The sequence below is a fragment of the Varanus komodoensis genome, unplaced genomic scaffold (assembly GCF_004798865.1).
Source record: "Varanus komodoensis strain SLA01 unplaced genomic scaffold, ASM479886v1 scaffold5, whole genome shotgun sequence".
NCBI classification, from domain to species: Eukaryota; Metazoa; Chordata; class Lepidosauria; order Squamata; family Varanidae; genus Varanus; species Varanus komodoensis.
In genome coordinates this window covers 13,452,705-13,469,850 of record NW_025336087.1, presented here as the reverse complement: position 1 = coordinate 13,469,850, position 17,146 = coordinate 13,452,705, and the positions used below count along the sequence as shown (strand labels likewise).

The 17,146-nt window shown below is 42.4% G+C and overlaps 1 protein-coding gene across 3 annotated transcripts in view; it reads left to right on the top strand.

Annotated features, from left to right (window-relative positions):
- Positions 1-17,146, top strand: part of ARHGEF28 (Rho guanine nucleotide exchange factor 28) — a 168,178-nt gene that overhangs the window by 111,204 nt on the left and 39,828 nt on the right. For all 3 annotated transcript variants that reach the window (XM_044446481.1, XM_044446480.1, XM_044446483.1), the window contains 8 exons: positions 58-179; positions 2,283-2,423; positions 4,925-5,175; positions 6,805-6,927; positions 10,447-10,564; positions 11,694-11,948; positions 13,557-13,633; positions 15,026-15,204. In XM_044446481.1, coding sequence (XP_044302416.1) covers positions 58-179; positions 2,283-2,423; positions 4,925-5,175; positions 6,805-6,927; positions 10,447-10,564; positions 11,694-11,948; positions 13,557-13,633; positions 15,026-15,204 — 1,266 coding nt within the window. The remainder of the gene's footprint in view (positions 1-57; positions 180-2,282; positions 2,424-4,924; positions 5,176-6,804; positions 6,928-10,446; positions 10,565-11,693; positions 11,949-13,556; positions 13,634-15,025; positions 15,205-17,146) is intronic.

The following is a 17,146-nucleotide window of genomic DNA, read 5'->3' as shown; positions in this document are numbered from 1 at the left end:
CAAACGTGTTCCTTTCTCAGTGAGTCACTTACCTGTGTGATTTTGTTTTACACTTAGAAAATGCGTGTCATCTTTGGAGTCAGATACAGATACCAGCAGCTGGAGATCCAGATCACACTCTGAAGAGCTTTTGCAATCCATAGGAACAGCTCTACCTGTTGATTCTTTTATACTTGAAGGTACCCCAGGAACTAAGCATGAGTCAAGTGATGTGTAAACATGTTTAATTTACTCACAAGGGAAAGGTTCATATGGTACAAAAAATGTGTGGTGATCATGGTTGGTGGTTTCTTACCTTGATGTGTCTGACAACCGGGCTCATGGTGGTAAGTTTCCTTTACCCCACCATCTTGTTCTCTCACGTCCTCCATGTGGCAGGAATACAGCCCCTCAATTTGGCAGCTGTAATCACATGCCAGGTTTGTCTTGCCGCACCTGTCAAACCTTCCTTGTTGCCCATTCAGGACTCATGCCCTGAAGCACAACGGAGAAGATGGGGGAGCCGATCAGGCACCCTCTCCTCCTGCTTGGGAAGAGACTGCTGGACCAGGAGAGAGAGGCGTGCTCAGGCCAAAGCAGGGTGGGGTGGATGTGAACTGGGAAGCTCCTCACATATGGGAGTAGGAGGGGTGAGCACCAGCTGCATGGCCACGCTCAGTTGGGCACAGTGCAGCTCAGCTTATTCTCCCACTTGCCCCCTTTTTCATTCCCACTCAGAAGAGAAGCCTCTGCAAGCGAATGTGCACCCAAGCACCTTTCATGCACGCGGGAGCAGTAAGGGGGAGGCGGCACTTGCCCCCTTCTCACTCTTGCAAGCAGGAGCAAGAATATGGGGCTAGCAGGAGAACTGGCTGCCCCCAGGCAGGTACCACTGCCCAGCTGATTCTTGCTGCATGAGCTAATGCACATGAGGGGCTTCTCTCGGGCACACAGGTGGAGAAGCAGCAGGGGACTCAGCTGAGCACCTCTGCTCCTTTCTGCAGCACCACCCAGCTGGAGCCCTTTAGGATAGGAGGAGGCCAGAGCAGAGACACATCTGGCAGCTGTGCAAAGCAGCAGTGGTGCTCTCTCACGAGAGTGTCAGCAGTCACTCTTGCTAAGCAGCTCTCTGTTTGATCTTGGTACCACAATGGTTCGTGTTTTCCAGATTTGAATGACACAACAAGCCAGGATGGTATGGGGAAACCATAGATCAGACCATTGTTTCTGTTTGTGGTTTCTAAGGACCAAACATACTACACTGCGATACGATGACAGGGCTCAGATAATAAGACAGACCAACAATGGTTAAAAAATGGCATGTTGTTTTGTGCAAACCTGCCTAAATAGTATAAAAGAAAATAAGAAAAATAGTCATTATTTGTTGTCATCATCTGCACTGTCTGATAAATAAGGGCAAAACTTTAGAGACCAGAGTTCTGTGGGATATCTGAGGTATTTTGCAAGCCTGTTAAAGTTTGAATATTATTCTTAAAACCTGTCCTTATTATAGTTGTAGGATGATTTGCAGTGATGCAAACAGCAGAAAGGGTCCAACATGGTACTCCGGCTCACACTATTATGTTGAATTAGCAGAAACCAGGGCTTGCACAACATCAGTAGCATTTGCTAACCGGGAAAACATGCTGCACTAGCCAGTGCAATTAACAGAGAAGTGTTGGTTTCTGTTAGTGTAACAACAGTAGCAGTGAGAGAGTACACTATCAGATCCCTCCCAAAGCACCCAGCTCTGGGTTAGCTGGTTCCCAAAGACAGTTGCCTCCGTTCCTCCTGCAAGGACAACAGGGCATGAAAACTGGTCTAGTGAATCCTCCAGCAGAGAACCCGGTGAAGGGACATGGTACTGAACAGTGTTTGCAGTACTGTTGCTTTCTTACCTGTTACAGCAGCTTTCTCCAGCTCAGTAGCATGCTGCAGCAAGGATACTAAAAGCATACTAGCTGTGTCATTCTTGCTCTCAGGGAGCCTTTTAATCTCAGCATCTCCACTTTCAAAATAGGTATGCTCTGATAGAAGGGGTGTGTGTGTGTGTGTGTGTGTGTGTGTGTGTGATGGATTTCATACCTAAGATGTAAATGAACCCACATGTACAGGAATTAATGGTCATATATGTAAGCTTTTTATCCATGTTTGTTTAGCAAGCTTCTCCTGGGTGGTCCATCAATATTGCTTGATACAGCGTGTGAGCCACCCCTAGCTCTTAACTTTATGTCTGCATTGACTTGCATGAGTTCATGTCTGTGCGGCTGCTGCATTTAAAAATGTTTCTTCTGCTGCTACAGATGATGTTGATGCCTCTTTGTGGAGCGACCTGAGCACTGATGCTTCAGAGTTTGAGGCAGAATCATGGAGTCTCGTTGTGGACCCTTCGTTTTGTAGCAGACAAGAAAAGGATGTTATCAAACGACAAGATGTGATTTTTGGTTAGTATACAAATTTCCATCTAAGGTTCTGTACAGCTGGAGAGAAATGAAGATATAAAGCATGGTGGGATCACTAGTGGAATTAAATTAAAAGTGCATGTTATGTCAGAAATCAGAGATCTTATTTCTGCTTTAAGCATTTCACTTTTGAGAAAATGGGAGTAGAAAATGTCATGTTGTCTTTTCTGCACTCATGGTCCGTGTCAGCAAGTCTCTGACTGGGTTCACATGACATGACAAGCCATCATGAACGACAAGTCATGAATGAATGTCAAGTTATGATAGAAGAGAACAACACAAGCAAGTTGTATCATGCAAACCTGAACGCTTTCCTACAGGGTGACTTGTTCATGGGCAGCAAGCCAGCCTGACATTCTGTGGCTTGTTTTATGGGCTGTTGTGCCTACACTGGTTATCAGGGCATCCAGTCCTGAGCAACTGTCTCCATTGTGAGTACCAGAAACTGTTGAGCGACCTTATTGGCAAGAGCAGAAAAAACAAGCCTACAAGCAACCCTTGCCACTCCTGCCAAGCTCATCCAGTTTAGCATGTGTGAATGCATGTGCCCCTGTGAAAGGAACACAGAGAGCCATGGGTGGGGGACCCTTTAAAGGGAAACATAATGACGGCTCCCATAAAAGGGAATTGGCTTAAACTTTTCTACATACAGGAGCTCCTGAAATCTTGGGAAAGGGTGGAAAAGCCAGGCACAAAGCAGCAGCAGCAACAGCAGCATTAACATAAAGAAACAGGAGCGCTTGCCTTCAGCTTCGGCTGGTCCATCAGCTGCGTCCCTACCTGGAGAACGACTGCCTGGCAACAGTGACACATGCATTGGTCACTTCCCGATTAGACTTCTGCAACGCACTCTACATGGGGCTGCCCTTGAAGATGGTCCGGATACTTCAATTGGTGCAAAATAGAGCTGCCAGGCTGCTGACAGGGACTGGGTGTTGTTCTCATATAACCCCAGTCCTCCATCAGCTCCACTGGCTCCCCACTGAAGTCCGGGCCCAATTCAAGGTGCTGGTTATCACCTGCAAAGCCCTGAACGGCTTAGGCCCTGGTTACCTAAAGGAGTGCCTTCGTCCATATATGCCCTCTCGTCCCCTGAGATTGGCGGCAGAGGCCCTTCTCCGGGAACCCTCCGTAAAGGATATTAGGAGGGTGAGTACTCGGAGGAGGGCCTTCTCTTGGTGGCGCCCACCTATGGAATGAGCTCCCCAGAGAGGTCTGCCTGGCACCGTCATTATTTGTTTTTCGGTGCCAGGCCAAGACCTTTTTATTTAAACGCTATTTTAACTGTTAATGGTTTATTTTAAATTGACCAGGCTGGGTCCACTATTTTATTTTATGTATTTTAATTATTTGATGATTTTATGATTGTAAGCCACCCTGAGGCTCATGCGATGGGGCGGCCTATAAGTTGTTTAAATTAATTAATTAAATAAATAAAACAAACCCCTTGAGGATCTCGCTGCAAAGGAGGTATCTAGCATCATCCTATTTTTACAAATAAAGATCACTTGTGCTTTGGTTTCTTTTGTCAGCTTGCTTTTTACTGCTGTGAAGAGAAACCAAACTCAGAAATAAACTCCTCAGCCTTTCAGGTTCAGTGCCTGTGAGGATTGTCTATGTACTTCAGTAGCCACAGCTACTTTCCAGACATTGCCTCGGAGGCAGGTCATTTTAGTACCATGCAAGTGTGTATTTATACAAGTCTGACTAATGTTTTTTTAAAAAATGAAGAAAACCCCTGCACATTTTGGATATGATTTTTCTTTTTGCCATCTCCGAGAAAAGGAAAAAATGGAAAAGTGGCAAAAAGGCTGCAGCAGTTTACAAAAGGACTTGCATTTGTAGCGGGGGAGGGCAAGCAGTCCTATCCTGCACTCTGCTGAGATGCTGCAGGAAGACTGAGGGTGGGACAGTCCATCTATGGTGAGCCCAGTCACCTGTTGGACGTACCCTGGGTTGTTTGTAGAACAACCAGCCATCCATGTCTTATTGCTTATTAGCAGATTGTCATGATGTGTGAATGTATGTTGTAAGTCAGTTGTGATAAACTGTTAAATGTGGTTTAATGGGGATCTTGAAGGGGTTTTACTCTAGTAAGGGCAACATGATGTGTCCAGGAGCAAAATGTTACAACATGGAATGTTTCTGTAAGCCAGAAGCTTTTCCAGGATATTCGATTATCTTCTCCTTGTCTTGTTTTCCCTATTTCCTCTTTCCAGTGGCCACTCAGCATTCCATGCTCACTGAACATTCTCTTTTCTTTGGCCTCTTCTTCTCCCCAAACACTTTTGAGGGTATTTTGCCCCAACCCAATTTTTATAGTTCTGCAGAACTTGTTTGTTTTCCCTGGCTACGTGAAACCTCTCTCTTGTGTGTGGAGAATACCATTTTGACTACCTAAGTATTAGAGAACATGTTCATGATTATTATATGAGATTCTCCTCTGAGTTATTTTGTCAGTGCTTTCCTTTTCTTCCTTGCAGAGCTGATGCAAACAGAAGTGCATCACATTCATACCCTGTTCATTATGTCAAAAATATTCAGAAAAGGAATGAAGGAAGAACTCCAACTGGACCATAGCACTGTAGACAAGATATTCCCCTGTTTAGATGAGCTGCAAGAACTTCACCAGCAGTTCTTCTACAGTATGAAGGAGAGAAGACAGGAATCCGCTCAGGAAGGAAGTGATAGAAATTTTGTTATCAGCCGAATTGGAGACATCCTTGTGCAGCAGGTAAGGCACTGAACAAAAGTACATTTCCAGCCATCGCATGTCTACAAAAGAGAAAAGATGGCTTCTGTTCTGCAGGCTGCAGTTGTAATTTGAGCATTCAGAATTCCACAAATAACTATGGCTTAAATAAACTATAGCAGGATCTTTAATTCTGTGAACAAGCCCAGCATCAGCCAATGGAACAGAAGTTTTTGGCAAAATAGATGTTCCCTCTGGAGGATCTGGAGTACTTTCTGGAGCAGATTTGGAGGATAGGTAGGGGGCTGTGAGGGGAACAGAGCAAGGGGAAGTCCTATAGGGTGAGTGCAACATTGTATTTAATCCTATTAGTGTGATCACATACATGTTCATTCAGAAGCAAGTCTCACAGTCAGGAAGTCAATTTATTTATTCAGAACATTTACATATATGGGATGTACTCCTTAGAAGAATGTTTAAGGTTTCACCAAAAGTCTTTGATATTGCTTTAGGGAATTCATTCTCACACTCGTTCCTTTAATGTAGCACTGAGCAACTTCAGGTAGACCAAGGTTTCAGCTGTTTGAATTTGGAAGAAAAAGTGACAGTTTGCCCCACAAATGCAAAGACAATCGGCAGTACCGCATTAGAAAGTCTAAATTTTGCATGAAAGCAGTGGTGTGTGGTGTGCAAAAGAGCAGTGCCAGTGCAAGACATTGTGCTGCTATTCTTGTGCTCCTCCCGAATACATACAGTGCTACCTTGGCTCACGAACTTAATCTGTTCCAGGACTCTGCTCGTGACCCAAACTGGTTGTGAGCCAAGTTAAATTTCCCCATAAGGTTCAATGTAAGTAAGGTTAATCCGTTCTGTAACCACTTTTTAAATCAGAAAAATGTGAAGCAAAGTGACAAAGAACAACAAAGATCGCGGCCATCTCCCCGCCCCCTCCCAGCGCGACTGCGATTGCGCCTGTCATCCCGGTGCTCTGGGGTAGGGGAGAAATGAGCGCGATTGCGGGCACGCTGGGGGGAGAGATGGGCGCGATCATGCTGGGGTGGGGGGAGATGGCCAAGATTGCGGTTGCACTCATGAAGGAAAGACGGGCGCAATCACGGGCGCGCTCGTGCAAGAAAGATCACAGCCATCCCCTCCCCCACCCCCAGCACAATCATGGCCATCTCCCCACTCGGGGGTGGGGTGGGGAGATGGCTGCAATTGCGCTTGCCACCCAAAGTGGAGTTCGTGACCTGTGTCAAAATTTTTATGACATTTTTGTTTGCAACCCGATTTGGTTGTGAACTGAGGCATTTGTGAGCCGAGGTACTGCTGTACTTGTTCATTGGAAAGGGACATTAACCATGAGTGTTGAATTTGCTTAATCTTGGCTGACTGTTAACTTGTGATTCAGTCCCAGCAAAATTCTCTCTCTGGAGGCCTTTTGCAAACCTCTAAAATTAAAAAATACGCATCTTTTTGGTATTGCTCACATTCTCTCTCATTGCTGACTGTATCAAATGGGTATGTTATTTTCTTGTCTCTTCGGCTAACTTCAAAGATCAATCAATAGACTGATGCCAGCATTGCAACAAGGCTTGGTTTGCCAACACATTTGATGTAAAAACATTTGATATTCCATGATGGTTCTTCTTAATTTCTGCTTTTTATCAGTTTTCAGAAGAGAATGCAAACAAAATGAAGTCCATATACGGGGAGTTTTGTAGTCATCAGAAGGAAGCAGTCACCCTTTTCAAAGAATTGCAGCAAAATAAAAAGTTTCAAAACTTCATCAAAGTAAGTTGGTAATAGCAGGAGAGTTGTAGGAAGGATTCCTTGGATGCATCTTAAATAGAAATGTACTTACATGAGATCTGGTGTAACATATGAGATGGAGCTATGAATGAGGAAGTCCCTGGTTTGAATTTCAGGAACTCTTTAGCTAGCCTCAGGCATACCACTCTCTCTCAGCCTCATTCCTCCATTTGCTTTCTGGGGATAATAATACTGCTCTACATTGTTCTAAGGACTGCAACTGGATAGTGTAAGTGAAACACTTGGAACATTTGGACGAACCATACAAATATTAAATGCTGCTATTGGTGGCAGCATTGTCGTTGTAATCATTAAAGTTTCTATAATGGTAACTTTTAAAATAGCAAATCATCTTGAATGAATTGAATTTTGTGGGCACACAAACTCTTGGCATAGAATGTTTGTGGCATTAGCTTCCTTTGTAAAACTGGGCTCACAGCATTCTATAGAGCTTTGATTTATGTAGTAAGTTAGTTTATATTCCACCTTTCTGCCAAAAGCAGTGCTCTTTGTGGCTAGCAATAATAAAATACAGGTTAAAAACAGAACCTTAATTAAAACATAACATAAAAACCGATGCATAGAAGCATAAGAGAAATAGACAGCAGCCAACCAATTTAAATCTTCTTTAGAAAGAAATCAGCTTAAATGCCAAAGATCTGCCTGAAGACATCTCATCATTCTTGCTTTTCTCAGCAGGGAGGTCTAAAGCCTAGAACTAAACAAAGTTTAGTACAAAAAAGAGACCTGTTTCCCATTTTCCTTGAATTATTTTAAATGGAACCAGTTCAGATTGCAACAGTAATTCCCATTCTATAGCCCCCTGATAAGGCATCCTCGGGACATGGGATATATGTGGGACCTGTGCCACTCCTATAGACATTCCTACAACCACAGGATGAAAAATCTGAAGAGAGATTTGCAAATGCTCCTCACAGAGCTGCAGTGAGCTCCACGATAGCTTCCCTTTCAAGAGCACTGTTGCAATCTTGGAGGGGGTTGTGGAGGGTGGGAAGAGGGCAGTGCTAACAGGGGGAAAAGGAGAGAAGAGATGGAGAATTTCCTGGATCCAAAGGCATCCCAGACCCTGGCAGTGTGATTCCATGGCACAGGCTTGGAGACCCATCCAGTGGAAAGCAGCAGGCACTTTGGCACCTAATGTCAGCCCACCCTGGCATGGTTGGTGGGTTGGTTGTGGGCCAAAGAGCTTGTGGTGTACCAACAGTTGATTGAATTTATGGTGGGTTATTTCCTCTTCAGCCCTCCCAGTAGTATCTGAGGAGGTACTGCAGCAAGACCAACTTATTTCCCCTTCCTTGCCAAGATGGTGAGCCTTTTGCAGCTTACTGTGGCTTTTTTGCATTTTACCCTTTTTTTCTCTAGAGATAACAAAACCTGAGTTGACAGCCAGCTTTTGCAATCAGCCATTGACAGCCCTTCGAGGGCCCCAACTACACCTTGGAGGGACTATAGTGGCTGGAAAATGTTTTATTTTTATATTTGCACAGGAAATGTGTTCAAACAAGTTGTTTTCCATGACCCCCCTTAAATTACCCACACTTGCACAATTGTGGAGGCTCACAATTATGCAAATATGGGATTAAGAAGCTCTGCTGGGGCAGTGTCCCGGAGTGTACCCCCTGCCAAATTGTAGCAGGTACCAACCCTAGATATTGCCCCAAGGAGGCTGCAAATATTTTTATACATCCATTGTTCTGTTTCCTCTTGACAGCTGTCAAAAGGCAATCCATCAAGGGACATCAAAGATGAGAGCGATTTTTACTTGTAAAATAGGGAAAATAAATCCACTTTTATATCCACTTTATAGCACATTCCTCAACCTTTTTTGTACTGACAGTCTATAGGCTGAGGCATATTTTGCACTTTTCCTGAGACTCTAGGTTCTTGAGGAAATACAGAGGTGTACCTTCATTTTTTCTTGGGAAAGGGAATTTTGAATGCCAACTACATCTCATTGAAATGTGGCTTAGGTGGGAATGTGTGGTTTTTGTCAGGGACAAAAGGTTGTTCAGGCTAACTATTAAAACGTCTTTTCTGAAGAAGAGGGGGCACATTTTGCACGTTCCACAGCACCTAGTGCACCAGCCAGTGGACTGTCAGGATCCCCCCAGATGTTGAGGATCTAACCACAGATGGTGTAAAAATCATACCACCCCCTTTTTGTGAGCATGAATAATTCACACCTTTGCTTTCTATTGTCAGGTTGTCTTTTGACAACTGCCAAGAGAAATCAAAGGAAAAAAAATCCTATTTGGAGCTTCTTTGGAGTGATGTCCAGGACTGTTACCTTCTGTTTGTACTAAGGACATTGCTCCATATTGCTACATTCATACACTACACTGTGAACTTATACCATTTTGCAACTGTGGCTTAAAAAACGAACCTATTTGAGAAAGACTTCATGTGTGAATGTTTAAAATGATCTTCCAGCCACTGGGAACCCTCCAATTAAATGCACTTTGAAGGAGCTGCCAGTGGTGTCCAAATGGAAAATGCAAACGTCTGCTGTTAGTCTGGATTTTGTGGTCTCAGGAAACAAAAGGGATGTACAGTAAACTTGTGATGAACTGAAAATGGCTTGGATTGTGGCAGGGAGGGTAGCAAGGCAAGGGCAGTCATCTTCAAGCGTCTCTTGGGCACTGGCAGGCATCCAGGCAAGCTTGGCAGCAGCACCAAAAGGATTTTACAGCTCTTGCCAATAAGTTCACTAACGGGGGGCGGGGGGGGGGGGTCAGTTGCCTAGGCTTAGATTACACAAGGATCCATTATGGATGCAACAACCTCTAGAGCAACCTACGGGCTGTCATGTTGGCTTGTTGCTGTCATACAGGCCACCACGGTGGGTAGCCACTCACTATGTGTTGGCACATAGTGCAGACCCTGTCAGTGTAAAGGGAGAGAGTGAGGTGAAATTTGCTCCATTGCACCTCCACTTTGGTAGTGGCAGTTTGGCAGTGCATAGAATTCTTTTCAGAACTGGAGGCTTCTATTTAGTGGAGATCAATTCAGTAATGTTATGCCCTTAATCAACTGAAGACCTTGTTTTCTGTTGGCCGGGATGATTAAATAAATGTCACGAACAAGAGAATAGTTAAGCACATCCAGCCTGATCCAGCTCTTCATGTGTCCAATGGGAATGGGTATCACAGCACTTCTTGTTCATATAAATGTTCTACTTGTATTCTACAAGTGATTCCTTACTGTTATAAATATTCAGAGGAGACTGCAGACTCATGATGCATTGGCTGGGGAAATTATCAGGTCATTCACAGTAAATTGGATTGGTATAGTAGTTAGCTTATTTTTGGCAGCCAAATACTGTGGCAAAGTACAGAATGATGATTTCCTATCAAATAGAATAAAGCAGAGAAAAATAGAGGACCCTCCTTCCCCACCAAAGCAAAGAGCTCAAACATAAACAGCTTATTAAATACGTTAAAACAAGTACTGTCTTTAAAAAAAATCTTTTTATGTTTAAAGCTACGTAACAGTAACCTTTTGGCTCGGCGGAGAGGAATCCCAGAATGCATTCTGCTTGTCACTCAAAGAATCACAAAGTACCCTGTTTTAGTAGAAAGAATATTGCAGTATACCAAAGGTAAGCAGTTTTTTTTTTTTAAATGTTTCACAAAAAATCCTCAAGGTTTACTTCATTGAATAAGATTGGAGGCACCAAAGGTATATTTCATTTCTCTCATATTGTAAATGAAAAAATATCTCCCCCCAATCTTCCTTTATGGAATCAATTACATTTTCACATATTGATAGGCCTAGCTGGCTTTTTCATGGTCTGTGAATGAAGAAATCTGTTCCACGTGCTGTGCTATCAGGTTTGTACTCAAGCTTAAGGGGCTTGTTCAGCCCAAGGCATGGGCCCATTGGCAGTCCTCTAGATAATTAAGTACCTAGATCTTAATTATCAGCCTGTAAGTGCACTTCATCAAGAATGGCATATTTTAAATTTTCTTATTCCGCCTGAGGAGCAGTGTTAGTTTATAGCAGGAAAAATGGCTGTGGAGCATTATCTAGGATGGGGTGATCAACCTCTTTTCCTGTAGAAGGATGTATTGCTTCATTGGTAACCTGTTGGGAGCTGCGTCGAGGAAGCAGGTGGGGCTGAAGCAAGCAGTAGGGAGGCTCAAAGCCCAGAGTCACTCAGTTTCTCTTTCTGCCAATTCATTTTCAGTTTCTGCCATACTCTTCTTCCTCCCTCCCTCCCTGTTCTTTCCTGTCCAGTGGGCTGCCAAGCACGGAACAGATGCTCTTGGTAGAGGTCAGAGATATTAGAATTAGTCCAAGGGCTGCTTCCAGTCATGGAACCACTGTTGCCAACATGTGGTTTAGGGGCTGTGTACCTGTATAAATATTTTGCCAAGGACAGGGCTTCAATTACAGTTAGAAAGGTGTCCTACACACCTACTAATAATGGTGCTGGTGTTCAGGATCCAGAAGAATAATGTCATAATTTTAGTCATATAATAGATTTGCAGTTTTGAATACAGACTATAGTACAGATTTCCTTGTTCATGCCTTCCTCTCTCAAAACATGCCAAAAGTCCTCAGAGTGATTCATTTAGTGTCTCTTTTCAGTGGTAAAATGCATGGGTCATGAATCATGAACAGAATCATTTGAAAACAATGTTCCTGTTAAAATCTTCTAAAAATTTAAAAATTTCAGAAGAATGCTGTCTCTTATTATTTAAATGTTTTTGTTTGGTTTTATGCAGAAGGAACTGAAGAACATCGAGACTTATGTGAAGCCCTTGGCCTAATCAAAGAAATGATTGCAGCAGTTGATTTGCAAGTCAATGAATATGAGAAAAAGCAAAAATTGCTAGAGATTCTTAATAGGATTGAAAACAAAACATACACAAAGCTGAAAAATGGGCATGTTTTCAGGAAGCAGGATTTGATCAAGAAACAGAGGACACTTTTGCATGAAGGCTTAGTCTATTGGAAAACAGCTACAGGACGTTTCAAAGGTGCTTGCAGTTTTTGGTGACAAAATTGCAAAGTATAGCATGATTACGTTTTCAAATATGCCACTTTCTGAGATAATGGTGTGGAAGAAAAATTTTTGTTGCATATGGGTGCTAAAAGATACACTTAGTAGAAAACACAGTGCAATCCTCTTGGGAAAACATCAGAGTTGTTTTTTATTAGAACCCCAAGATCTGCCAACAGCAGCCTGGTGCAAAAGACAGACACACTTAACATAATACATTGTGAGTGCAAAAATTTGAGTATGAAAACTGAATAGTGCTCAGTAGAAGCACAGGGACTTTCTCCTTCTCTCCTTCAACTAGAGCCTCTCTTCTATTCCCAAATCTGTGCTGGATGGTCTCCTGACCCTCCAGAACATACGTTGCAAGTGTGCAGGGGGCTACAGGGAGGAATTGCTCCCTCTCCGTTCAGCTAACATAAGCAGTTCCATTAAGTGACCAGTTGCATCAACAGAAGGACCTCATTGGATCCTGCCCAATCCTTCCCCACAAAAATCCAGTTCTGGTTTATAGTTCCCGTGACACTTTATAGTGAAAGCATTGTATTTTTCATTGATGTAATTTCTGTCTTGTACTTTGCACCTAAATGTATGTTTCCAGGCTAAAAAGTAGTAAGAAAGCACCATTTAAAGAACTCATTAAATAGTAGAATAAACTATGCAAGCTAACACAACAAGTTAAAGCAGCAACAGTTGGCTCAAATAAAATGAAATCAAAATCTATAGTTCTTTAAAGAAACCAAAATATTTTTGTCTGGCAGCTAAATGGCTAGTGATAAGGGCACTGGATAGATTTCCTTGTAAAGAGTGTTCCAACGATGAGCTGCAACCATTAGAAACACCTTCCAGTCACTCCTCCATCATATTTTAGATTTTGGGGTACTTGGAGATTGGCCTCCGATAACAATCTCAATAGATGACAGATTTGTATGAAGTCAGCACACAGAGGGCCATAGTTCAGAGGTAAGGCATGTGTGCTGCATGTAGAATGTCCTGAATTTGATCCCTCACATCTTCAGATAAGTCAGCAAAAGTTCCCACCTGAAGCCCTGGAGAGCTTGTAGTGCCAGTCAGTGTTCACAGTATTGAACCCATGGTCTGACTCAGTATGAGGCATCTTCCCAAGTTCCTAGGTTCTAGGGCCAGCCAGCAGGTTTCAGCTTAAGGGTGTGAACTTGTGTCCTAAAATAAAGGAAAATATATTTTAAAAGGATTACTGGAATGTCATCTTAAAGTTTATGATGTCAGTCATGAAGGCCTCAGGCGTTTTGTTCCTGGCAAGGTGGTTTCAAAGTGGAATATCGTGGTAAATCATCTACCACTTTCAAAGGCTTGCCAGTTCAGCCAGCCAGGTGGGAGGTGTTCATCGTCTTTGCCCTGGTGAATCTTTATTTTTTGGAGTTTCCTCTCTGTCAGCAGAGGGGCACATCTGTCACATCCTAACTTCTTCCAGCTAGTGGACCTATGGTTTAGGATTGCATGAAAGCAGCATTTATTTTCATTCATTCATTCATTCATTCATTCATTCATTCAATCAATCTGGGGTTAGAAATTAACCCATATTATCTTTTGCCTTTCTTCTTAACAGATATACTAGCTCTCCTCCTAAGTGATGTGATGCTGTTTTTACAGGAAAAGGATCAGAAATATATCTTTGCAGCTGTTGTAAGTATACATGTCTGAAAATGCTAAGCGTACTTTTGGATTTACTTAGTGATCAGTTGTCTAGGCTTTATGATTAGGTAATTGCATTCGATGGTGTTTTTGGTATCAGGCTTAATCCCTATTCCATTTTATATCAGGGCGAAAGTCTGATAAAAATTTGTTTTATTTATTTAAAGCAGCAATATGCTGCCCTTCAATTTCACAAATTTCTATGTTGTAAAATATTATCATTTAAACTCATTTATTTATTTAGAAAGCTTCTATGCCGCCCCTTCGCTGAAGCCTCGGGGCAGCTCACAACAATAAATAACATAATAACAATATAAAAACAATATAATTGGAGACATCCTGGCCAAAGATGTAAAATCAATAAATAATATTAACAATTAAAATGATGTTTAAATAAAAGGGTCTTCGCTTGGCACCGAAAAACAAATGACGACGGCTGAGGAGCGCATTCCATAGATTGGGCGCCACTGCAGAGAAAGCCCTCCTCCAAGTGCTTACCCTCCTAATATCCTTCACGGAGGGTTTCCGGAGAAGGGCCTCTCCCGCTAATCTCAAGGGGCGGGCGGGCACATATGGACATAAGCGCTCCTTTAGGTAATCAGGACCCAAGCTGTTAAGGGCTTTATAGATGATAACCAACACCTTGAATTGGGCTCAGACTTCAATGGGGAGCCAGTGAAGCTGACGGACAACTGGAGTCATGTGAACATAATGCTGAGTCCCCGTCAGCAGCCTGGCAGCTCTATTTTGAACCAGTTGAAGTATCCGGCAGCCCCATGTAGAGCGTGTTACAGAAGTCAAGTCGGGAAGTCACCAATGTGTGTGTCACTGTCGCCAGGCAGTCGTTCTCTAGGTAGGGACGCAGCTGATGGATCAGCCGAAGCTGAAAGAAAGCGCTGCTCATGAAACTCTGTAGTTTATCTACACATGTGGTTTAAATATGTTCTTCATAGCAAGTAACAACAATTACATTGGCCATGATCCCACTTGCGAGTAAGTCCTACTGAAGTAAGCAGGGCTTACACTGAGTAATTGCATACAGGATTCTGCTTTCCAACAAACCTGGAATTGGAAGTCTTAGCCTCAGATTCTGTTTTATTGGGGGGAAATAAATCAGGAGTCCCCCGCTTTTGCTTCCCCATTAGTTTCTGCTATTAGTTTAGCTATTCTGGCTGGTGGGAGGAACTAATCAGTGGCCATGACTGTGTACAAAAGCAGGTTCTCATTAATGGTAAGCCAGAATTCTCAGCAGTATTTGCATATCATTATATCCAGACATGGCCATCATGTATTTCCTATGTAATTATTTCCCCAGCATGTTAATGAGAATGAGATCCTCTAACTTGATTTCTGAGATTGTGATTTCTGATTTCTTCTGCATAGGACCAGAAGCCAGCTGTCATAGCTCTTCAGAAACTTATTGTCAGAGAAGTAGCTAATGAAGAACGAGGAATGTTCCTGATTAGTGCCTCATCCACAGGACCTGAGATGTATGAAATCCATACCAGTTCCAAAGAGGAACGGAGTCATTGGATGAGGCAAGTTCAAGAGGCAGTGGAAAGGTACAGCCAGGCACTTTCTTCATTGCTTTTTGTTTATAGTCTTTGTTTTACTTTAGTGTAAGAATCATCTCTAGAAATGCTTACCGGTTCAAATTTGAGTTTTGTCAGCAAGCTATGTTCTCTGAGGGCATGATTTTCCTAAGTAGACAAGTACAGTTAGTGAGAGATATATTGGCCCTTTAGTCTAAACAATTTGTGAGTTTTATATGCCCTGGATTTCCACTCAGGCCTTTCATGTCAGTATAAGCAAACTGAATAGCCACATGTTCCTAGGCTCAAAGTGGGATTTTGGGTGCAAAGGTGCAGCTCTTTCCTTTAGGTTTCTTATTGGGTCCCTCCTTCACGAACCATCAAACATGTCAGATTCTCTCATGGAAATAAACTTGCAGCTCCAATCAGCAATCAGCTGGGATGTCCCAGCAGAGGGAAAGCTCTCTTCCCTGTGCTTGGCCTTTACTATAAGCATTGACAATGCATATACCTGAGGTAGGTGAGGCGTCTTCACAGTTCCTCTTACACTTGCAAGTGTTTTTCTAGCCATGAAGATTGCGGAAGTCCATCTCTAATCATGAATAATCATACTTGTGATCTTCATTTCACAAATCTATTGTTTCTTCATCAGTAAAACAAAAGCTACAGCAAGCATACATAGCTCTTCCAGGACCTAAAGTTGCTTAGATATCCATCAAAGGCAACATCATATGCTAGGTGTGCATGGCAAAGGCACTGTCCCCTTTGCTTCAGAAGGAATATCTGTAAGTGCTTCAATTACAGATTCAAAATCCCAATGAATATTCTTAAAATATACCACTTCTTCAAAATTAAACGTTAAGATGTAGTTTGTGAAGAATTTGAAAAGCAGGCATTTGAAATTTGTCTGCTTTGCCTTATATCAAAATCTCTACAGAGATCCCTTCATCATCACCATTTCTTCATAAATCAGAAACAGTGCTTCAGTTGTTTTCAGTTCCTTGCAGTTTCTTATTTTAACTTTAGATTGTGTGGATGTCCCACACCAGTCTAGACTCTTGTCACCCAAATATTTCATAAAATGCATTCCACCTCTAGCTTCTGCTGCTACTGGTCAGTCTGAATTTGTTTAGTCATAGTGGTAATCTTTGGGAAAGGGATGTGTATTTAATGTCCCAGTTAACTTCAGGAAAGCAGACAGATGGGAAGGAAGAGACAGTCATTAGTCAAGACACCGGACTGGCATTTGGGAAAGGATAATGCTGCCAACTGCCTGCAAGATTAGTTAAAAGTAGGGATCTGAAAATCAGCCAAAGCTGAGATCACTGGAGCTCTCCAAATTCCACCTCAATACTGCTTCCAGCTTGAGTCTGTTTCAGGTTGTGAGCTTTGTTTCTTTTCTTTTTGAAAAAATCTGTGCATATTTTCATGTGCATATTTAAGTGTATGCATTATTGTGCACATCTTTGAAATGTATGCATTTGACTTTCAACTGATTTAAGCATATTTGTATGCATTTTCCAGAAGTACACATCTTTTCATAAGCACTTTTCCAAAATAGGCATGCTGTCATACACAATTTCTTCAGTCTTCAAATCATATCACAAGCTCAGAAACATATGGACTTTGACCACACGTTGTGTTTGTGTTCAGTCAGAAGGTCTGGACTGAGTACATGCTGATCAAAAATGAGCTGAAATGAATTTATCATCCCTAGCTGGAAGACAAAATGCATGTGAGGCCTGTAGTTCTTAAGATAAACATGTTTATGCAGAAGGCACATGTGGCTGTTGATATTTATTTATTTAATATGTTTTCTGAGATATGCCCTCGCAAAGCAGCTTAAAAACAATATCTCTTGAAAATATATGAAACCATGAAGCTGTGCCAGCTGACTGAATCCTGAGTCAGACTCGTGGTTCTGTTTGGCTAAGTATGCCTAACTCTGACTGGCAGCAATGCTCCAAAACTC